The sequence below is a fragment of the Rhinolophus ferrumequinum genome, chromosome 20, assembly GCF_004115265.2.
Source record: "Rhinolophus ferrumequinum isolate MPI-CBG mRhiFer1 chromosome 20, mRhiFer1_v1.p, whole genome shotgun sequence".
Classification (NCBI taxonomy): domain Eukaryota; kingdom Metazoa; phylum Chordata; class Mammalia; order Chiroptera; family Rhinolophidae; genus Rhinolophus; species Rhinolophus ferrumequinum.
The window spans coordinates 19263124-19287511 of record NC_046303.1 but is presented as its reverse complement, the minus strand read 5'-3'; the positions used below and the strand labels follow the sequence as shown (position 1 = coordinate 19287511).

The 24388-nt window shown below is 34.8% G+C and overlaps 1 protein-coding gene across 1 annotated transcript in view; it reads left to right on the top strand.

Moving 5' to 3' along the window:
* Positions 1–9831: 9831 nt before the first annotated feature.
* The window catches only part of ABCB5 (ATP binding cassette subfamily B member 5), a 91808-nt gene continuing 77251 nt past the window's right edge, over positions 9832–24388 (top strand). The window contains exons 1-6 of the mRNA XM_033088551.1: positions 9832–9884; positions 12528–12585; positions 14223–14373; positions 17015–17069; positions 21296–21487; positions 21572–21743. Coding sequence (XP_032944442.1) covers positions 9832–9884; positions 12528–12585; positions 14223–14373; positions 17015–17069; positions 21296–21487; positions 21572–21743 — 681 coding nt within the window. The remainder of the gene's footprint in view (positions 9885–12527; positions 12586–14222; positions 14374–17014; positions 17070–21295; positions 21488–21571; positions 21744–24388) is intronic.

The following is a 24388-nucleotide window of genomic DNA, read 5'->3' as shown; positions in this document are numbered from 1 at the left end:
GCCTACAAGTTTTCTGCTAAGAAATTTGCTCATAACCTTACGGGGTTTCCCTTGTATGTAAGGAACTTTTTATTTGTTTGTTTTGTTTTGTTTTTTTTGTTTGCTGCCTTTAAAATTCTCTTGTTGTCTTTGATTTTAGATCGTTTTATTATAATGTGTCCTGGAGAAAATCACTTTAGTTAGAAATTGTTTGGAGGCCTATGTGAGCTTCATGAACTTAGATGTCCAAATCTCTCTCCAGATTTGGGGAGTTCTCAGTCATTATTTCTTTAAATAAGCTTTCTGCCCCATTCTCTCTGTCTTCTCCTTCTATGACTCCAATAATGCATAGATTGTTTCTCTTAATAGAATCTCATAGTTCATGTAGGCTTTCTTTAATCTTTTTCATTACTTTTTTCTTTGTTTTCCTCTAACTGGTAATTTCAAATGACCTGTCTTCTAATTTATAGATTCTTTCTTCTGCTTAATCCAGTGGGCTGTTGATGCTTTCTATTACCTTTTTAAATTTTATTTATTCTATTCTTCAACTCCAGAATTGATGTTTGGTTCTTTTTTATAATGTCTGTCTCTGTTATGTATTGTTTTCCCTATTTTGTCAAATTGTCTTTCTGTTTTCTAGTCGCTCACTGAGCTTTCTTAAAATAACTATTTTGAAATTTTTAATCAAGCAAATTACAGCTCTTCATTTCTTTGGGATCAGTATTCCTTTGGTAGTGTCATGTTTCTTTTATTTTTTTCATGTTTCTTGAAGTCTTGCAATATTGTCTTTACATTTGAAAAAGCAGACACCTCTTACAGTCTTTACTGACTGGCTTAGGGAAAGCAATACTTTCCAATGACCCTGTTAGGGATTCTGAGGGATTCTCAGACTTTTTCTATGAATATGTTGCTCCAGATTTTTTGTTCCCTCTTGAAGGGAAATTGTTGAATTTGTATGCCTGCTCTTGATCCTGCAGAGCCAGGCCATGTGCTGACAGCTTCTCATTTCCTTGCTTTTCCTACAGCAGTGCTCAGTTTTGTGTGCTTTCTCCCAATCCCACAGGGTCGGGTTAACTTTCTACCTATGTGCTTGCTCACTGGATATCTGCAAAGGCTTGCCTCTACTGCCCTCAGAGGTACACACAGGGAGATAATCACAAGGGGGTGGGGTGAGGCATGCAGAATGTTGGGGGGTGTCCATGGGCCATTTGGGAGGATCTGCAGGCATCGCATCCCCAGCAGCTCATGAGTAGGCTTTCTGATGGAATCCACCATGGGATTAGTAGGATCTGCATCCCTTTGATATGTGCCATTCCACGCCCTGACTAGTGTTCTCCCAGTTGCTCTCTGTCCCCCAATCATACAGCATACCTCAATATTATGGGTCAGATGAGAAAGAAACAGCTATCTTTAACAGCTTCCCATCCAGCTAGAAAAGTGAAACTGTTCCTCTTACCCTCTCCAATCCATCCAAATTGGAATTTTTTGCTCCAACAGTATGCCAAAACTTCTTTGCTAGGCTCCTGGACTTCCATAAAGGCACTCTTGTCTGTGAGTGATTGTCTGACACTGTGTTCTTATGAGGAAGACAGTAGAAAGCTATTATTTCACCATTTTGATCCCTATGTAAATATGATTTTGCTGTTTTCTTTTTAATAGTGATGTTACACTCACATCTTATTGATTTGGCTCATTTGCCCTGAATTGACAAAATGAAGCACCTAGTTACATAATTCAAAAAAGAAAAACAGGTATATTGCGCTGTATTCCCTGTGCTTAGTACTATACAGTAAGGAGTAAGTGGCTTGCCCAAAATTGTATGTGTCATAAATGGGGAATCCAGAATTGGAGTCTAGGCAGTTTGATTCTAAGAACTGAGCTTTCCAATACAATAGCCATTAACCACATGTGGCTACTTAGAAGTAAATTAATTTAATCATATGAAACCAGAAATTTAGTTCCCTCACTAGCTACATTGCAAGTGTTCAATAGCTATACATGCCTAGCGGCTACCATATTGGATAGTACAGAGAATACCTCCATTTTTGCAGAAAGTTCTATTGGATAGCACTGCTCTAAAGGCAAAACTCTTGGCCTGTAGATTATACTACTTCATCTGTCCTTTTATATAACATTGTATATTATTAAAGCAAATGTATTGTCCAAGTTTTAATTATTCCTTCTGTGCTGGTAACCATTACAAATATGCATCTAGCTTGTCAGTTTTCCTAATTACCAGTGCCACATTTCCATCTGTGTGTCAGATATGTTCACTTGGACTTTCTAATATAAACTCAAACTTGTATTTTTAAACTGAATGTCACCTTTTCCCAAAAACCAACTTTCTCTCCTGATTTTCCTATTTCCATCTTTGCTACTCTTTTATTTCCAGTTTCTGAAGTTTATTCATTAAACTTTTTTTTTTTTTTAATTTCTTCTTTCTTGTCCTCTGAATCTATATTGTATAAACCTTCCTTTAGAAACATCTATCAAATCTGACTTTCTTACTGCTATCAAACTAGACCATAATGGGTATACCTGAATCTTACCTTTCCCCAAGTCCTTCCAGTCCACTCATGACATCAGGTTAATTGTACCAAATACCAATGGCCCTGTCTCTCTCATTCTCAGAAAATTACAGTTGTTTCCCTAAAAATTGGATCAATGCGTTCTACAATCTTATCTATCTTATCTCTTTCTCCATTTCTGTGTGAACTGTCCGTTCTAACTAGACTCATTCTTCTATTGTGAGATAATTTGCCTTTGCATTCCTGAAGTTATGTTCTCGTTCCTCCTCCACATATCTCCACTTACTGAAATCTTAACCATGCTTTAAGGACTAACCTCAGGGCCCTCCTCATATGTGGGATGAAACCATTTTAGATCATAATGTTCTTTTCAGATGCTAGAGTAGTCACTCTATGTACTATTCATCACATAACTTCCTGTCTTTCCAAGTGTATTAGTTAGATTTCTCCAGAGAAACAGAACCAATAGTGTGTGTGTGTGTGTGTATGTGTGTGTGTGTGTGTGTGTGTATGAGAGAGAATATAGGTAGGTAGGTAGGTAGGTAGATAGATAGATCCATAGATGGATAGATATAAATTTTGATTGATTGATTGATTGATTTTAAGGAATTTGCTTGCATGAGTGTGGTAGTTGGCAAGACCGAAATCCTCAGGGCAGGCTAGAAGATTGGAAATTCTGGCAAGAAGTTAATGTCTTGAATCTGAAAGCAGTCTGGAGGTAGAATTTTTTCTCTTTATAGAACCTGTCTTTCTCTTAAGGCCTTTAACTAATTAAATGAGACCTGTTCACATTATGAAGGATAATCTGCCTTACTCAAAATCTACTAATTTAAATGTTAATCACATCTAAAAACTACCTACACAACAACATATAGACTGGTGTTTAATCAAACAACTGGGTATCATTACCTAGTCAAATTGATACATAAATTTATCCGTCATATTGAGGACATAAGTATATTTTTAGACTCTTATATATAATTCTCAACTCTGAAATCTTGCCAGACATGGGGAGGGAAGAAGAAGACAGCATTTGAAGAATTGCAATACATCTACATATTAATATTAGAGGCTATAAAAACAATTGGTGCTTGTGAAGAGTATAGAACACTCCTCCAATTCAGAAAGAAGAGCTTTACAGAGAAGAAACAAAAACTTTTTGTGAAATTTGTCCATATTCAACAATGGGCTTCCTACTTCTAGTTTGTTCCTTTTGGAGCTTCTATAAAATTCATATCTTCTTTCATCTAATCAAAAATCCCGTGCTTTCCATCCAACCTGTCTAAGCTATGCATCAGATTACTCTTACAACCATGTTTCAAGGTTAAGCCACTCAGAAAATTTCTTCCCACAGTGCTGGTTTGTCATTTGACTCTTCACCTTGGCACATGAACTCAAATTTTTTTTAAGCAACAAGCGTTGTAAACAAAATATTTCTAATTTTATATTTCTTTGTATCCTGCATAGTATTTGCTATTACTTCTACATAGTTATTAATTAGTAAGGATTGGCTGACTAACAGATTTTAGTTAGGCCTAGTAAGATGTTCAGAGTTCTATTCTCATTACCTACATATTGTTGGGTATTATTGCCTGATTATCTCATTAGTATCTTACATTTGACATGTTTCAAGCCAAACTTATTTTCCTTCCAAAACACTGAATGATATAGAGGAATGAGGGGGTAAGCATCATGACCAACCCCTATCTTCCCATATAATGATGGGATTTTCTTTCATCTTGTGTCCCTTTGTCTCAATGCACTTTTCCTCTCCACCATATAAATCATACTCCCTCTGCCTGGGATACACTCCTTGATCTTTATATGTCAACCTTCTTCTTCTAATTCAGCTTTCATCCTAAACATTAGCTTCTAGAAGAGGTTTTCCCTAACTGGACAGTATAACTACCATATTATTCTTCATCACATTGCCCTATTTTAGTTCTACTTTAGTTCTATACCTAAAACTTACCACTATCTCATTTTTCTTATTTATGTACATCTTTTGTTAAAACTAACTCTCCCTAAAATTGAGTGTAAGCTCCATGACAATAGGGACTTCTAGATTATTCATTGCTTATAATACCTGGCAAAATATACATTTAAAGAATGAAGAAATGAAAAAAATTGTTTAAGCTTGTTAAAAATGTAGGTTTCCCAGCACATTACCTTACCTTCTCATTCAGTACATATGGGGGTAAGGCCTAGGAATCTGTTTTTCTAACATGCACTCCGGGAGATTCTGATGCCAAGAGGTCCTTGAATCATATTCTAAAACTATGCTTTTGGACAGTGTTAGCATTACACTGTATTTTGAACTTTATTTTTATATTCTTAGATTTAGCAGAAAGAAAAATAAAACTTCCTCTATAGAATTAGTGCCTTCTGTTTGCCAGGACTGTGTGCTAGGTGCTGTAGACTTGATTCTCTAATTTGATATGCATAGAAACCACTTGAGAATCTTGTTAAAATGCAGATTCTATTCAGTAGTTCTAGGGGTAATCCAAAATTCTGCATTTCTGGAATAGATGTTTAAGAGGTATAATCCAGTACAGTCACTTTGGTAAACAATATGGAGGTTCCTCAAAATACTAAAAATAGCACTACCATATGATCCAGCAATTGCACCTATGAGTATGTACATGAAGGAAATGAAATAACTATCTCAAAGAAGTATTTGCACTCCCATGTTCATGGCAGCATTATTTACAATAGCCAAGACATAGAAACAACCTGAGTGTTCATCAGTGAATGGCTGAATAAAGAAAATGTGGCATACAGTCATGCACCACTTAACACAGGTATGCAATCTTAGAAATGTGTTAGGCGATTTTGTCGTTACGAAACATTATAGAGCGTACCTACAGAAACCTAGATGGTATAGCCTAGGCTATATGGCACACAGCTAGGCTATCTGATTTAGCCTATTGCTCCTAGACTACAAGCCTGTATGTCATGTTACTGTACAAAACAAGAGATTAAATCAAGCACAAGAGAAGATGATGCAATCAAGAGATGCAGTAAATACAGCATGTATGAGGCTGCTGCTAGTAAAATGGCACACTGTTTTGAAACACACTTTTTATCTAAGTAGAGTACACTCTAAACTAATGATAAAAATATAGTATAATAAATACATAAATTATTAACAGTCATTTATTATCATTATCGAGTTTTATTTACTGTACATAATAATATGTGCTATACTTTTATTTGACTGGCAACACACTTGGTTTGTTTACACCAGCATCACAAACACATTAAGTAATGCATTGCCCTATGACATTATGACAGCTACGACATCACTAGGCAATAGGAATTTTTTAACTCCATTATCATATTATGGGACTACCATTGTGTATGTGGTCCATCATTGACTGAAATGTCATTATGGGGCACTTGGCTGTATATATACGTAATAGAGTATTATTATTCAGCCATTAAAAAAAAGGAAATCCTGCCATTTGCAGTAACATGGATAAACCTGAGGGCACTATGCTAAGTAAATTAAGTCAGACAAAGACAAGTATCACATGATCTCGCTTATATGTGGAATCTAAAAAAAAAAATTGCTTTTCTGTACACTAACAAGAATCAGCAAATAAAATTAAGGGAACAGTTTCATTCGTAATATCAAAAATAATAAACTACTTAGAGACAAATTTAGCCAAGGAGGAGAATGACTTGTACATTGAAAACTACAAAACATTACTCTAAGAAATGAAAGAAGACAACCTATGTTCATGGACTAGAACACTTAATATTGTTAAGATGACAATATTACTAAAAGTAATCTACAGATTCAATGCAATTTTACCAAAATCCCAGTGACATCTTTTTGCATGAATAGGAAAACCCATCCTAAAATTCCTATGGAATTTCAAGGGATCCCAAATGACAAAAACTATCTTGAAAAAGAACAAATTTGGAAGACTCACACTTTCTAGTTTCCAAATACATTACAAAACTACAGTAATCAAAACAGTGTTTTAGTAGAATAAAACAGACCTATAGGCCAATCAAATAGAATAGAAAGCCCAGAAATAAACCCTTGCATATATGATAAAATGATATTCAACAAAAATGTGAAGACCATTCAATAGGGAAAAGACAGTCTTTTCAACAAATGGTGCTGGCAAAATTGAATATCCACATATAAAAGAATGTAGTTAGACTCTTTATCTTACACCAACTAAAAAAAAATTAACTGAAAATCTATCAAAGGCCTAAATATAAGTGCTAAAGCTGTCAAACTTTAAGAAGAAAAATGGGGAAAACTTTGTGACATTGAATTTGGAAATGACTTCTTAGCTATGACACCAAAAGCCCAGTCAACAAAAGAAAAATTAGATAAATTTGACTTCATTGGAATTAAAAACTTTTTTTTTCTTTTTTTGAAATTAAAAACTTTCGTCCATCAAAGGACACTATCAAGAGACTATCAAGAGACTGAGACAACCCACAGAATGGGCAAAAATATATTCAACTTCTATATCTGATAAGGATTTAATATCAGAATATATCAAAAACTCCTATAAATCAACTATTAAATAAACAATTTAACAAATGGGCAACTGACTTGAATAGACATTTCTTCAAAGAAGACATACAAATGGCCAATAAATGCATTAAAAGATGCTCAATATCACTATTCATTAGGGAAATGCAAATCAAAACCACAATACGAGTAAAATACCATTTCACATCTATTAGGATTACTATTATCAATACACCAGAAAATAAGTTTGGTGAGTATGTGGAGAAATTGGAATCCTTGCATTGCTGGTGGGAATGTAAAATGGTACAGCCACTGTGAAAAACAGTATGGCAGTTCCTCAAAAAGTTGAACGTGATCCAGAATTTCCACTCCTGGGTATATACCCAAGATAATTGAAAGCAAAGACTCAAACAAATACTTGTACACTAATGTTCATATCAACACTATTCACAATTGCCATAAGGAAACAATCTATATGTCCATCAGCAGATGAATAGATAAACAAAATGTGATACACACACAAGCGCGCGCGTGCGCGCGCGCACATACACACACACACACACACACAATGGATAAAAAGCCTTAAAAAGAAATGAAATTCTGATACATGCTACATCATGGATGAACCTTGAAAACATGCTATGTGAAATACGTCTAACACACAAAACACAAACATTGTTTGATTCTGCTTATTTAAGATACCTAGAATAGGCAGTCCATAGAGATAGAAAGTACAGTGCCAGTGGTTACCAGGGACTGGGGAGAACAAGCAATGGAAAGTTATTGTTTAATGGGTACTGAATTTCATTTTGGGATAATGAAAAAGTTCTCTACTGGTGATGGTTGCACACATTGCGTAGGCTAAATGCCACCAAATTGTACCTTAAACATGGTTAAAATGTTAAATTTTATGTGACATATTTTTCCACGTATAAATTGAATTGACGTATAAATTCAAAAAAAATTTAATTCTGCATTCCAGTATGGTACCAAGTGTTGCTGATGCTGCTGGTCTTGGGACCACGCTGAGTAGCAAGGCTGTAGTATACAGAAAAAAAATAAGTCATGTGAGCTCCTCAGGAGAAGGGAGCATATCTTTTTATTTTTGTAAACTAGTAGCTGACACATAGTATAAGCTCAATACTTTTTTCAATGAATTCATGAAGGAATAGATAAAGAAATATAACCTAATAGGGTAACTAGGGATTGTAATATAAGGCAGAATGTGTTAATGAACATAATACAGATATGAGTAAAGTGCAAAAGGAGGTGATTATTTTCAGATAGCAACAATGAGGTAATTGAATGAATGCCTTGCCAATAGTAGTACTCAACGATTATTTGTTATGCAAATGTACCATTGATGTATTAAAGAGATTTATTTTAGTTATTATAATTGCTAATTCAGCTAACTAAAAATATTATGGGACTAGACAATAGAAAAGTGGGTATTTAGACACTACAGATCTTTAAACAGAGTATTTATTTGGCTCAATAGTTTTCTTTGCTTGCCTTGTTTGCCAAGTGCAGTATGACATGAAGAACACAGTGTGCTTTAATTGAAATTTACATAATATCTGTTGTAATCAGATACAGCATGACCAGAAAACAAGCTTGGTATGAAATTGCAGTTAATTGTTTGTTGAGAAGAGACACCACATATGATTTTGATGTAAATGAACAGATCATGCACTTACCAAGGTGAGCTTCATTTTTTTAAATTTCTTTTTATGAATATATGAGTTTTATTATATAATTGCTAATTTCTATAAAATGCAAACTAATAGAGTCTATTCTATTACTTTTCTTATGTCGTACACATATGTCAAATAACTGGAAATGGTTTAAAGGTAGTATAGCAATTGTAAAGATTTCCTCTGTAGAGTTACAACCATTAATTCCTGAAAAAGGAAGAATATGCCAATGTATTTGTGACATGCCTTCTTTCTCAGGCGCTAAAAGCTGACCCATTAGAATTCATTTCTTCATGGAGAAGCTTACTATTTAAAAGTGTATTGGTTTGTTGTTTTTTTTCCAGATGTCTAGGTATTATTTAATTAATTCATAATTCTACTCTAGAATTTAAATCTATATCCTTAATAATGATCTCAATATAGATAATATGTTATATGGCCTAACAAGTTAGATTGAGTCAAACATCTCTATACATTTGCAATGAAATGATAACTTATGCAAATAATTGGTATCTTAAGCTAAGATTCTGAAGCATCATCCAAAGGAATCTTAATTATGCTTAATATACTTTTAGTGATGAGTGGGTTTTCAAATATTCTAATTTTTTTATAACTATTAATTTATAAATGGTAGAAGCTTTGAATTGCTTATCTTTGATGAACTAGAAAACCCTCCTCTGTCAAACTGCTGGCTAACAGAAACTACTTCATTTTTTTAAAGAGAAAACTAAGCATAAGATAGTTTAGAGATTTTATCTATTACAGTCAAGTCAGTGGTAGAGTAGAAATATTCTGAAAAACAATGCATTGCCATCAACTCTGGCTTTCCTTCTTTTATTCCATTTCCAGAATTTTCATTAACTCCATATATAAGCCCAGAATGAAACAAAGAAGCTATAAATTCAATGATAGAATCTGAACAGATGAGCTACCTAACCACAAACTTCAGTTGAGGTGATGGGTTGAAGAGGCAGGGTGAAACTTAGTAGTATGATTTTTAGAAACTCTTAGGAATGTAAAGAACAATTTTATGTCAATTTTATATCACTTAAAATTCTAAGTGATAGAATTTTACATAAGTCATGATATATTTGTTACTATTTTATTTCAGAATAATTAAATTGTAAATATGATGGCAAATTCTGAAAGAGCTGAAGACATGCAAGAAAATTATCAGAGAAACGGGTAAGCTTTGCCTAAATTCTAAAAAGTGTTATGCAAGCTTATTTCACAGCTATAGTAAAGATTTTTTTTTCCCAAAAATATCAATGCTATTTTCATTTTGTTGGACTTCAACATAATCAGTGTTATAACTGGTTTAATAGTGATTTTATGAAGCATAATAACTACAGGATTTATTGATTTTTTACTTCAGATATCTCCTCTTCCAAATTTCTTGTAGCTTACCAGTACATAGAGGAAAAATATCTGAATATTTCCATTTCAATTCTCTTTGGATCCTTCATTCCACATGGTACATTTAATAAAAGAAAATACTGAATTCTGGTTATTTTTTCACTGAATAGAAGTCTGTGTGTATATGTATGTTATAAAAATTTCCTACACCTATGTAATCCACTAATTTAGATATTTAAAATGGAAATGGTATAAAATCTATTTCATTTTCACTTCTACCATAATCATTGTGCTACATTTATTTCAATGTATGAACTAAGAAACTCAAGAGGACCCCTCTAGATCACTTGGTTCATTAATGCAGGGCTACAGTAGCCAGAAGGGGAGCTTCCACCATACCTGCCTATGTGCTTTTCTTCACTTTCAATTCTAGTAGAAAAGAGCCTTTTAAAAGATTATCCTACCCCTCCTTCCAAGGCGTTCCATGAAGGTCAATGGGAGACAGAAATGTTTTCATGAAACAGAATTTATCAAAATAGAGTTTACTAGGTTTTAGGCTTTAAAATCTGTGTTTAGGGTGGGAGAAGGGCTTTATAATCTTAAAGCACGTTTTGTCATCTATAAAACATCTCTGAGCAAATTGGCCCAGTTACGTAAGTAAATTATTAACCTCAAGTAGAATAAAATTAAGTGGCTTGTCGTTTATCAAAACTGATGGAACAGTATGTTAAAAAGCTGGAGAGAAGAGTCAGAAATTCATCCTTCTGTGACATCTTTTTTAGAAAACTTAAAAAATCTGATCCCTTCCAGTTTTCTATTAATGTTTAAGAATTGGGTGTGGATTTAGTTAACAAATTTCCCTGAAATAAATAGATAAAATTTACAGTTTCAATCTGGACCTCCTTGAAATGTGAGTTACAAAATGAAATTTTCAGTGGGAGACAAAATTCGCATATACTTGTTCAATGTATACTTATTAGAACTACCTTCATTTAAAGCTCACAGTTGTTCTTGGGCAATTTGTTACAAAAGGTTAAAAATTCTAATCAACCACGTCATATCCATTAGGATGACTACTATTAAAAATAATAATAATAGGGTCAGCCTGGTGGCTCAGGTGGTTCGAGCTCTGTGCTTCTAATGCCGAGGTTGTGGGTTCCATTCCCACATGGGCCAGTGAGCTGCGCTCTCTACAACTAAGATGGTGAACAACAGCTCTCCCTGGAGCTGGGCTGGGTGATCTGCCGGAGTTTGGCATGAGCCGCCTCGGGTTGCCTCAGGCTGCTGTGTGCTGCCATGGGCTACCCTGTGCTGCCATGAGCAGCTGGCAGCCAGTGTGAGCAGCCGGCAGCTGGAAAGAGCTGCTGTGAGCTGCCGTGAGCGGCCGACCAACTGCCTCAGCCGGGGGAGTGCAAGGCTCATAATACCAGCATGGGCCATGGAGCTTTGTCCTACACAACTAGACAGAGAAACAGCGGCTTGAAGTGGAGTGGTAGGGGGTTGGCGGAAGAAGGGGGAAAATAGTAATAATAATAATAATAATAATAATAATAATAATAATATAATCAAACAGAAAATAACAAGTATTTGTGAGGATATGGAGAAACCTTGTACATGGTTGATGGGAATGTAAAATGGTTCGGCTCCTATGGAAAACAGCATGATGGTTCCTCAAGAAGCTAAAAGTAGAGTTACCATGTGATCCAGAAATTTCATTCTTGGTTATATACCCAAAAGAATTGAAAGCAGGAATTAAAGAGATATTTGTACACCCGTATTCATAGCAGCATTATACACAATAGCCAAAAAGTAGAAGCAACCCAAGTGTCCATTGATTGAGGAATGGGTGAATAGATAAAAAAAAAAAAAAGTGGTATATACATACAATGGAATAATATTCACCCTTAAAAAGTAAAAAGATTCTGACATTTGCTACAACATGGGTGATCCCTGAAGATATTATGCTAAGAAATAAACCCATCAGAAAAAGACAAAATACTTTATGGTTCCACTTACATGAGGCACCTAGAGTAGTCAGATTCATAGAGACAATAAGTAGAATGGTGGTTGGCAGAGGCTGACATAGTTTCAGTTTTTTAAGATTTGTGTTGTTCTGTGGTGATGATGGTAGCACAACAATGTGAATGAACTTAGTACCACTGAACAGTACATTTAAAAATAGTTAAGATAGTAGATTCTATGTTATGTGTATTTTACCACAATAAAAAAATTCTACTCCAGATGTGTATCTTCAGTTGTTACTTTAATGTGAACAGGCAGTGACCACTTTCTTTCCCAGTGATTATGCCAAAAATCTTTGTATTGTCTATCAATAAGTTTGGTTTTTAAATTTCAGTGTTGGTATAAATTTGCTAGCAAGGGTGAAATTTGGCACTGGCACAATTATAATTGGAAAATGTTGTAAATTACATTCACATTGTAACCTTTACATTTTAAACATTTATTGTCCAGAAAACTGCAAGAACACCTGCCTAAAGTAAGAAACCAAGTTGTTGGACCTATTGAGATTGTAAGTGAAATCAGAATGTATGTGTATCAAAAAATTTTAAGGAATTGTCAGAAGTGCACAGAGTGATTGTTTGATAGTTTACATCTATTTTTTGGGGGGGAAAGGAATTTAAAACAAGTGATTCACCAACATATTATGTCCAATAGGAAAAAATATATAATCAACCCAACATTTCCACAATAAGCAATAAGAAAAAAACAAAATATGCATACAATGATCCCAATTTTTCAAAAAAACAAAAATGTGTGCGCACACTCTGTGATGCAGAAATGTTATCAGAGATTATTTCTGAGTAGTGGGGAATTATGTGTCATTTAAACTACGCTATGTTTACATTTCAGTATTTTCCAATGATAATATATTGATATGAGTTGCTTTTATTATTTTTAAACTGTTATAAATCCTTTTTAAATAAAAAATATTATCTAAATATTTTGTAAAGCCTATGCATCAAAAAGTGTGTCAGCACATTTCTTTGGGATTATGTCCAAGGAACATTTTCAGGAATGTGTTCCCAAAACAGCCTCTCCACCTACTCTAATCTCTAAGTCAGCCTGGTTGCCAGTGTCCCTAGAAATATACATGAAACAGTACCTGTTGTTTCAAAAGTCAAATTAAAAAAACAAACAAACAAACAAAAAGCTGGGAAATAACAGAACGTGAGAAATTTTATCGAGATAACATACTACTCTGGGGGAAAATGTAGGAGCTGATACCCCCTTATAATCTGTAGTGCCGAGTACAATGCTATGGCAGTTACTCCATAAATACATATTAGCTATTGCGCGAATGAATGGAAAATTATTAAATTGTTTTTAGTCTCTACTTAAAAAATATGTACTAAGTTCCTCTTGCTGTTACTCAAATCTAATTTCTTCTCAATACCATTATACATTTTATCTTGACCTCTCTTTGGTAAAATAAATAATCTACATTTTTAAGTTCATGGTTTAGTTTTGGAATAGTGCTGTAGGGACCTGCTGTAGCACAGAATGTAAAGCATTCAGTATTTGACTTTCAGTTGTTTCTTTCTTATTCTAAACAGCCTTGCAAATTATTATGGACCCTAATTGACATAATAGATGTTGTCCTGGGTAGAAAAACAAACTGAGGAATTTAAAATAAGAATAAAAAATATAAGTCATACATTTGGTGAACTAATTTTTACTAGATGTTTATTATTCACTGCACTTAGTTTTATCATTGTTATGCTGTTGATAAACCTAGGGAATTGAAAGTTTGAAGATCAGTTGTCTGTAAACCAGTTGTCATTGCAGTCTTTTGCAATATCTTAATTTATTCCAGAATCAACCAAACGGAAGAAAGTTACTGATTCATACTCACTGATTCATACTGATTCATACTGATTCATATCTGACCTGACTTGTGTCACAGATCTACAATTTGTACTGATTTTATTACTTCGTATTTTTCAACTTCTTCAAAATACATTGTAAATCCTTAGGATTGGGGACCGTTTCTTTTTTTTTAACTTTATTTATAAATATTTATACATTTATTTAGTTTCCTCATTAATTTATAAAATAACATTTACTGATAATAAAAACTGCAGGTTGGTTTTTGTTTTCCGTTCTTTTACAACTGTAATGCTACCATATTTTGTTTGTTTTCCTCAGTTCCGCTTTGCTGATAGACTGGACATCACTCTCATGATCCTGGGATTACTGGCATCAGTGGTAAACGGAGCCTGTCTTCCTGTAATGTCACTGATTTTAGGAGAAATGAGTGATAACCTTATTAGTGGATGTCTAGCCAAAACCAACACAAGTAAGTATAATATTTACTTTTCTATATTGCTGGAAACTCAAAGTGTTAAACAGTAAGTTTATAATACAGATTATTGTATTGTTAAACAATATCTATATAATAATTTAAGTCATTTATTCTTCTCTATTGCCAGGGACTAAAGAACCAAAATCTGTATTCATCAGCATTTTTCAAAGAAATAATACCAATAGGGTGTGTGTGTGTGTGTGTGTGTGTGTGTGTGTGTGTGGCAAAAGAGAGATTTATTTTTAAAAATTGGCTCACACAATAATGGAAGCTGGCAAGTCCAAAATCTACAGGGTGGACCTGCAGGCTGGAGACACAGAAGAGGACTGAGGTTGCAGTTCTAGTCCAGTATCTGTCTGCTCGTGGTATAGAAAAATCATCTGAGACGCATTATAGCTTGGCTAGTCTCTCTAGGACTTCAAATAATTGTCTATCAGAAGTGAGGTTTATATCAGGATTTAATCATAGGTTTAAACTATTCTGGGCAATTTATCTGTAATTTACCCTTTAAGAAGAAATCGAGAATGGCTAAATCTTTCAAATAACTATTTATGGTTTCATTAATAGTGTATAGACATGCATGGCACTATAAAACATAATGCAGCAAAGAAGCTGAAGAGAACATGCAGAAAATTATAGTACTAAAGGCAAATACCCTGAATAAAGATAGGAAGGGAACCTGGCAATCAGGTGTAGAAAATAAGTGCCCTTGTACTTCCCATAATTATAGATGTCCTTCATATATCCTTACCTTCGCAGCGTCCTATTTCAGGGTCATGTCCATCAAGGTAACTATTTTAGATGTAAATTCTAGCATTTCTCCTATGCACTAACATAGTGAATATCCAGTCTTTTCTTTTATCTGGTAGATATTACAAAAATAATTCCCTTATTTTACATGTTTTCTCCAAATTACACAGTAGGAAGTATTCTTATAGCTACTTACTACAACTAGGATACATGTCTCGTTAATACTTGACTGTCTTTTAGACATAAGCCTAGCTTTATGCAGCGTACCTCCCTCTGTGCCCTATTTGACTTTAAATACTAATTTATACCCTCTTGTTTTCCACCTGAAGGCTTGTGTTTCATGTATCCCAATCTTGCTTGAATGTAATAAAGCCATTGCTTCTACCTCTGTCTTCTTGCATGTGATGATCTCCTGTCTACACAGTTACTAATTTTTTGATATTTTAATCATTGAAGCTAAATTAAGGATGTGATTCTGTTTGTTAAACAAATAGAACCGCCAATTCACTGAGCAAATATTTATTGATTGCCAACTATGTCTATCTCTCTAAATGAATGAGTGAAGGAAAGAAGGAGGGATGGAAGGAAAATCCTAGCAACCTAATAAGGCATGCTTGGAAGTATTCCTTCTGTTAGATCTACTACATAATTGATTGCCTTACCAACTTTAGGTAGGAGAGGCCAAACATATGTGTATCTGATTGATACTACTTTGAATTTTAATTTTTGTTTTTATTGAAGGCTTCTTCCATTTTTTTTTTGAGTTTCATTGTGGAGTATACTGTCAACCTCCTAACAATGATTTTCTGGAGGATAATAAAAGGTTATTTGCTCCTACAAATGAAAATATGAATATAGCTATTATTGATCGGGGCCCATTTTTATGCCAGCACTGACCTTTTGCATGTGTTAACTCTATTAACATAATCTCCAAAATGAGATTATGCCATTTTTATGTGATTCTAGGTACCACTTTTAGAAACAATATTTATTTTATTAGCTCAGTTAATCTCATTAAAACTTTTTACTAGGTTTTTATACTTCTACTTTGTCAGTTCTGATATTTGGAATAAGCTGCTTAAAAATTTTTTCTGCAATAATTCCATAAATTATTGGAGTAAGGGAAAAATAATTATTTGCATATAAATAAAGATCATCCTCATAGACATTATCATGTGTGATGATGTAGTGGTGAAGAATCAAGATGTTTGCAATTCATTTGAAATGTTTATTATAGAGGTTTAAGAAAGAAAATTATGGTAATGGATATTGACCACTGTTTGTGCTGTTGGTGAAATCACGACCTTGGTATGCCAATTAATGTATGATGTATTTTTTACCAGAAGATACATAGAAAACTTTACATAAAAAGCTTATAACCCAGGGATTATTTTAAACACTGTTTATGTTGCTATTCTTATTATACTCAACATATTTCAGTGAGCTTCATTTAAATGTTTTCCATAACTACTGCTTCAGGAACTTTCACATGTGTTCTTGTTTTTTCTTGGACTTTCTGAATTATTCCCTGGTATCTCAAACTGAATTCTAAATGCATAATCTCAGCAGGAAAGGAGAGTTTTATTACTGTTAATTACAAAATTGTTGCGTGAAGTCAGAGATGTCCTAAAGAATTCTTTCTGGGTATGAGCTACATGGTTAGTATTTCCTTGTAATTTTTCACATTGCGTGAGAGTTTCTTGAGACTGGAAATAATTATTTCAAATTTTAAGTTAAAGAATAGAAAATAAGTGATCATAAACCTGTGTGTGGCATTGAGTTCATTTTCTTCAGAATGTACTATATTTGGTTTGCAGGACTATGTATGAAACAGTATGGCCAATTATAAATTAATTGCCTTTATAATTTAAAAAAACTTTTACAGCAAATTATCAGAACTGTACACAGTCTCAAGAGAAGCTGAATGAAGATATGACTGTGTAAGTCCAAATGAAATGTTAATATCTTTGCTGCTTTATTCAATACTTATAAGGAAAACACTGAAAAGTTTGATCATTAATATTACATATAAGTGATTAAAACAAACATACCCTACTATTTCATTAGGTATATAAAATATAAGTATTATGTAATTCTTTCTTCTATTTGAGAGGTATGTAGGCAGAGATATGCTTTATGTTGTATTTGGCAAAATTGTCATCAATCGAAAAGTAGTTTTGGGATTTGCATTTTCTATCAATTTTGCCTCCTAAACCTGAAGGTACATATCCTAGAGGCTAAAGGACTTGTGTTTCCTTTTTTTCAAATTATTTTCCTTACAAACCTTATAGAAAAATGCCACTTCAGTGGACTTTAAAAAAACAAAAATATGTGTGCAACAAATAGTAAAAATAATAATGAAATAGTAAAATATTATTGACTAATTTTGGAGACTAATTATTCAGACTAGTATAGTTGTATTCAGACTAAAAATTGTAAAGTCTGAAATGAATAATTCACAAGGACATTCTGTTTTAGTAGTTTTATGTATTAAACAGTATGCAGGCTTTCCAGTCACATGTGTTGAGTTTCTTAGCTAGAGAGATGGTACTTTACCGAGTATATTCTATGGGTTTCAGTAGTGTCTTATTAAAACTATGAGAGTCTTTGCTATAGACTTAAATGTTTCTCATTTTTTACCCCAAAGTGAAGCATCCATGTTGCAAAACCCCGAGGGTCACCTATCACATCACAATGACACCTTCTGGGCCATAATTCTTGACTTGCACTGTCCAGTATGTTAGCTACAGCCACATAGGCCTATTTAAATTTGAATTAATTAAAATTAAATAAAATTAAATATTCAGTTCCTCATTCTCAGTCACATTTCCAGTGTTCAAATGCCACATTGTCTGGCTGCCATATTGTATAATACAGATATGGAACATTTTCTGTTAGACAGTATTCTTTGGTACAGTGTGAATGGTACCCCCTTGAGTTGTGCTATGCTGCAGCCTTAACTTTCATTGAGGAAAAATTATTGTTTTTTTTAATTAAAGTTTATTGGGGTGATAATTGTTAGTAAAGTTACATAGATTTCAGGTGTACAATTCTGTAATACATCATCTATAAATCCCACTGTGTGTTCACCACCCAGAATCAGTTCTCCTTCCATCACCATACATTTGATCCCCTTTACCCTCATCTCCCACCCCTCACCCCCATTACCCTCTGGTAACCACTAAACTATTGTCTATGTCTATGAGTTTTTGTTTCTCATTTGTTTGTCTTGTTCTTTTGTTGTTTTTGGTTTATATACCACATATCAGTGAAATCATATGGTTCTCTGCTTTTTCTGTCTGACTTATTTCGCTTAGCATTATAATCTCAAGATCCATCCAAGTTGTCACAAGTGGTCCTATTTCGTCTTTTCTTACCGCTGAATAGTATTCCATTATGTATATATACCACAACTTCTTTATCCGTTCATCTATTGAAGGACATTTTGGTTGTTTCCATGTCTTGGCCACCATAAATAAAGCTGCAATGAACATTGGAGCACACATATCTTTATGGATAAATTCTATTCGTAATATTTTGAGGAACCTCCACACTGCCTTCCATGGCGGCCACACCAGTCTGCATTCCCACCCACAGTGTATGAGGGTTCCTTGGAAAAAATATCTTTTTAGCACCTTTTATGTAACATTTCTTTATATTGGGTCTTTTGAAAATTCCTGATTAGAATCCAGGATATTGCCTTCTACTGAATTGTATTCTAGCAGTATTAAAGCAGGGTTCAGATGTACAATTATGAAGTATAAGTTTCTTACAAAAAGTTTGGAACTTTTAAATATAGGGGCATCCATTTAAAGAACAAATAATAAAAGGGAAAGTAGCTAAAAAGATACATATGTCTGTGTAGTTATTAGGAGGTTACTAAATTTATAAAGAAACCTTGTTAACATTAATAACGTAGCATTGGTTATGCTATTGTTTTCCAAACCAGTGTTCTGTTTTGGAAATATTTGAGATACCTGATAAAATATATTTCATGATCAAATTGATTTGGAAAACACTATATATGACAGCCTCCTCTTGGATACACACAGTACAGATAAGCATAGTAAAGACTCTGTTTAATCCAAGTTTTCCAAACCTGTTTGACTATGGAACCTAATTTTTTCCCCTAACACCTAGTAACATTCTATGGAACTACGGTTTTGATGAGTACATTTCCAGGAATCATTGCGTTATGTAACTATTTTGATTAGGATAAATACTGCTTTCATTTACAATCATCAGGAACTGAAGAATTTTATTCTACCTACCATGTTTCCCCGAAAATAAGACCTAGCCGGACCATCAGCTCTAATGCATCTTTTGGAGCAAAAATTAATATAAGACCTGGTTTTATTTTACTATAATATGAGACGCAGTATAATATAACATAATATAATATAATACCGGGTCTTATATTAATTTTTGCTCCAAAAGACGCATTAAATCTGATGGGCTAGGTCTTATTTTCGGGGAAACACGGTATATATATATATATATATATATATATATATATATATATATATATATATATATATATATAAAATATAAAATACACATAATATATAATATACATATTATATACAACATATATATAAAAATTATAGTTGACATTCAATATTGTTCTGTTTCAGCTTCATATGTGGTCAGGCATCTACACGCAATATATGAAGTGATCCTCCTGATAAGTCCAGTCCCTATCTAGACACCCTACAGAATCTTTATAATATTATTGATTATATTCCCCATACTGTATTTCATATCCCTGTGACTATATTGTGACTACTAATTTGCACTTTCTAATCCTTTCACCTTCTCCCCCATCCCCACCCCCCCCATCTAGCAACCATCAGTTTTGTTTTGTTTCCTATATCTCTGAGTCTATTTCTGTTTTGTTTGTGTCCACTTCTTTGCACACCAGCTGCCACCATCTCATCCAAACCCTAATCCTTCTCACCTTAGTTATTGCAATAGTCTCCTAAGTAAATTGCCTGCTATTGTTATCTCTCCATCCATTCTCCATAGAAAAACCAGAGTGATCTTTTAAAAAGTTGAACAGATAAAGTCATCCCATGCTTTACTCCTCCAATGGTCTTCTGTTTCTCTTGAAATAAAACCTGTATAAAAACCATGGCTAACAGTCTTACAAAATTTGCCAAATTTTCCAACCTAATCATTTCATACCACTTTGGACTTCTTTTGTTCCTGGAACGTGCTAAGCTTTTTCCTGCTTCAGATGTTATTACTTGTTATTCTCTCCTTAGAATGCTCTTCTTGCTCTTTTTATGACTGGCTCCATTTCGCCTTTTGAATCTCAGTTATAACACCACTTCCTCAAATAAGTTTTTCTTAACCACTCTATTTATCTGCAACTAGCTCTCCCAAGCCACCTTTACCCATCAGTTATTCTGTTAACCATCACTCTGTTTACTTTGTAGAACAACCTGGAATTCTTTTTCTTTGTTTGTTGTCTGTCTCCTTCCACCAGAATGTAAACCCTTCATGAATAGGGACTTACTATCTTGCTCATGACTATAGCTCTAAAACCTCACAAATAGTGTGTACTCAAAATACATTTATGAAATCACTACATTTCTCACTTACATTTATTATCTGGTCTATTGTTAGATATTTAGATTATATTCAGCTTTCCTGTATTATTTTTAATGCTAAAATGACCATCTTTCTAGATTACTCTTTGTATAGTTTTCCTTAGGAAAATTTCTTAAGCTGAATTTTGGATTTAATGGTATATATATTTTTAAAGCATTTGATACAATGCTTTTGACCACTATCGTTTCTTTACCCTCCTGTTTCACATACAGCTGTCTTAATAACTTCAATGTAACTTTTGAAATGAAAGCATTAAAAAATACTTAAAGAAGCTATAAATAGCAAATATGTTTTAAAATACTAATTTCTGCTAATGTAAAAAAGACATACTCACGAGGTCTTATTAGAGAAACCTAGATTTTTACATTCAATGTACTTCACTTTATCACATGGAGTTTCATTTTTAGTTATTTTATAGGTTCTAGAACAAATTCTCTCAAATATTGATAGGCTTGGGTGTGCTTTGTTTTGCTTTGTTTTGGTTTGGGTTTTGGTAACAAGGGGAAAAAGTTGCTCTTCAGTCTCACTGACATTTCAAATAATCTTTTTTCAGGATGACCCTGTATTATGTTGGAATAGGAATTACTGCCTTGATTTTTGGCTACATACAAATTTCTTTTTGGATTATGACTGCAGCACGACAGACCAAGAGAATTCGAAAACAGTTTTTTCATTCAATTTTGGCACAGGACATAAGCTGGTTTGACAGCTGTGACATTGGTGAACTTAACACTCGCATGACTGAGTAAGAGGATAGATGCGTAGTATCTCAACTTTGTTTTCAAATATGACATATAAATGACTTAGCTGCATTTATTTACTGTTTCAGTGACATCAGCAAAATCCACGATGGTATTGGAGACAAGATTGCACTGTTGTTTCAAAACATGTCTACGTTTTCTGTTGGCCTGGTGATAGGTTTGGGGAAGGGCTGGAAACTCACCCTGGTGACTCTGTCTACATCTCCTCTTATAATTGCCTCAGCAGCCATGTTCTCTACGGTAGGTAATATGGTGCATGCAGTGTTGACTAAAAGCAACAATGTGAACTGGGTTTTTACTGAGTTTGTCAAAAAGCCATTTCTTTTCAGTGCCTATGTCTCAAAACAGAAAGGAACATTATACACAAGTACTTTTGATTTTGTTCACCATTAATCGCCTTTCTATCCTCAAGATATTAGGCTACAATGATTTTAGCCTAATATCTTGGTTTTAGTATCTTACTAACATTAAAAAACATTCCTCTTTGAGCTTCCAGTCAAGATGGCAGTATAGGTAAACATTGTGCTCACATCCTCCCATGACCACCTCAAAATTACAACTGAACTGCAAAACAGCCATCATTGAGAATCACCTGAAGTCTAGCTGAACAGAAGTCCTATAACTAAGAATATGCAGAAGAAGCTATGTTGAGACTGGTAGGAGAGGTGAAGACATGGAATGGGCTGGTCCCACACCCATGTGTGCAGGTTAAAAATCAGGAGGTATATCTCAACCTTTAAGGTTCCCCCCAGAGGAGGGAGGGGGTTCCAGCCCTACACCAGGCTCCCCAGCCCAGGATTCCAAGGCCAGGAAGAAAAGTCCTCATAACGTCTGTCTGTGAAAACCAGCAGAGATTGTGGCTGAGTGAGACGGAGGGCAGCCACAATCTTAGGTGCTCCTCTTAAAGGTCCTATGCATGGACTTACTGACAGACTCACTCTGAGGTCCAGTGTTGGGTCACTGAATTCTCTCGCTTCAGAGTGAGGGCTTCAAGGGCAGCTTTCTCCCAGGCCAAAGTGCTGGCAGAAGCTATCATTCCTTTGTTGAGTCCTCCCCCTTCCCTGCCTGCATGCACAGGCAGCCTCCATATCTGAGTCTCCATCAACCTAGCTAACACCCTTCACCCCACCCTGGTGATTCCCTGAGATCCTGCCCCACCCAATTTGCAGGCCCACCCAAGCTGCTTCCAGTGGCTTTTAAATACAAACAGCCTGTCATGGCTCATACTGCAGAATTTCCTAAACCCTGCCAAAGATTCACAAACCTCAGACAAGCAACATCTGGCCTTAGTGTGCCCCATACCTCTTGCTAAACAGCCCCAAGCCCAGCACGAGCAGAAGTTGGCCTCAGTTCACAGCTTAGCCTCTCCCAGGCATCTTCAACCCCATCACAAGTGACAACTGTCTACAAAACACTTTTTGTCTTATTCCAAATAGCTCCAGGCAGGGCACAGGCAGTGGCTGACCTTGCCCTGCACCAGAGCCCCTCTGAAGAGGCCTCGGAACCAACACATTCAGTTGCCAGCTTCAGACACACCAGAGCACAACCCAACCACCTCCACAAACAACACACCCAGAGGGCTGACTCAGCAGGCACCAAAGCCCTGTTAAATAAATCCTGCTCCATAAAGTCAGGCTTGTACACTAGGTCCTCCATTGTAGTCACAGCCAGTCCTCACAACCTTATCAGCCTGAGAGCTAGTCCCTCCAAATGATGTGTCAATAACACTCGAGGCTCAACTACAACAAGAGGGCATGCACAGCCTACACAGGGAACACCCCTGGAGCACCCAACTCAGGTGACCCTGGAGACTGTGCCCCTGGGACCCACAGGACACCTACTACATAAGGTCATTCTAATAAGACGAGGAGACATAGCAGCCCTGCCTGATACATAGAAACAAACACAGGGAGCCAGCCAAAATGAGAACACAAAGAAACATGTCCCAAATAAAGAACAGGACAAAGCTTCACAAAAAAGAACTAAACAAAATGGAGACAAGCAATCTGCCAAACTCAGAGTTCAAAACACTGGTCATAAGGATGCTCAGTGATATCAGGGAGAATTCAACAAAGAGATAGGAACATAAAAATGGAGATGGAAAACATGAAAAAGAATCAGTCAGAAGTGAAAAATACAATAACTGAAATGAAGACTGCACTGGGGGAATCAGTAGTAGATTAGGTGAAGCAGAGGATCAGATCAGTGATTTGGAAGATAAGGTAGTAGAAAACACCCAAAAAGAACAGCAAAAAGAAAAATCCAAAAAATGACAGTTTAAGGGGCCTCTGGGACAACATCAAGCATAGTAACATTTGCATCATAGAGGTACTAGAAAGAGAAGAGAGAGAGCAAGGAATTGAAAACCCATTTGAAGAAATAATGATGGAAATCTTCCCTAACTTGGTGAAGGAAATAAACATGCAAGCCCAGGAAGTGCAGCGAGTCTCAAACAATATGAACCCAAAGAGGCCCACACCAAGACACATCATAATTAAAATGCCAAAGAGAGAATCAAAAGCAGCAAGAGAAAAGCAGGTATTACCTACAAGGGAGATTGCATAAGACTGTCAGCTGATTTCTCAACAGAAACTTTACAGGCCAGAAGCAATTGGCACAAAATATTCAAAGCAATGAAAAGTAAGGACCTACAACCAAGATTACTCTACCCAAAAAGACTATCATTTAGAACTGAAGGACAAATAAAGCGCTTCCCAAATAAGAAAAAGCTAAAGGATTTCATCACCACCAAACCAGTATTACAAGAAATGTTAAAGGGACTTATTTAAGAAGGAGAAGAAAAAATATAAAGATTAAAATGGCAATAACTACATATCTATCAAGAATTACTTTAAATGTAAAAGAACTAAATGCTCCAACCAAAA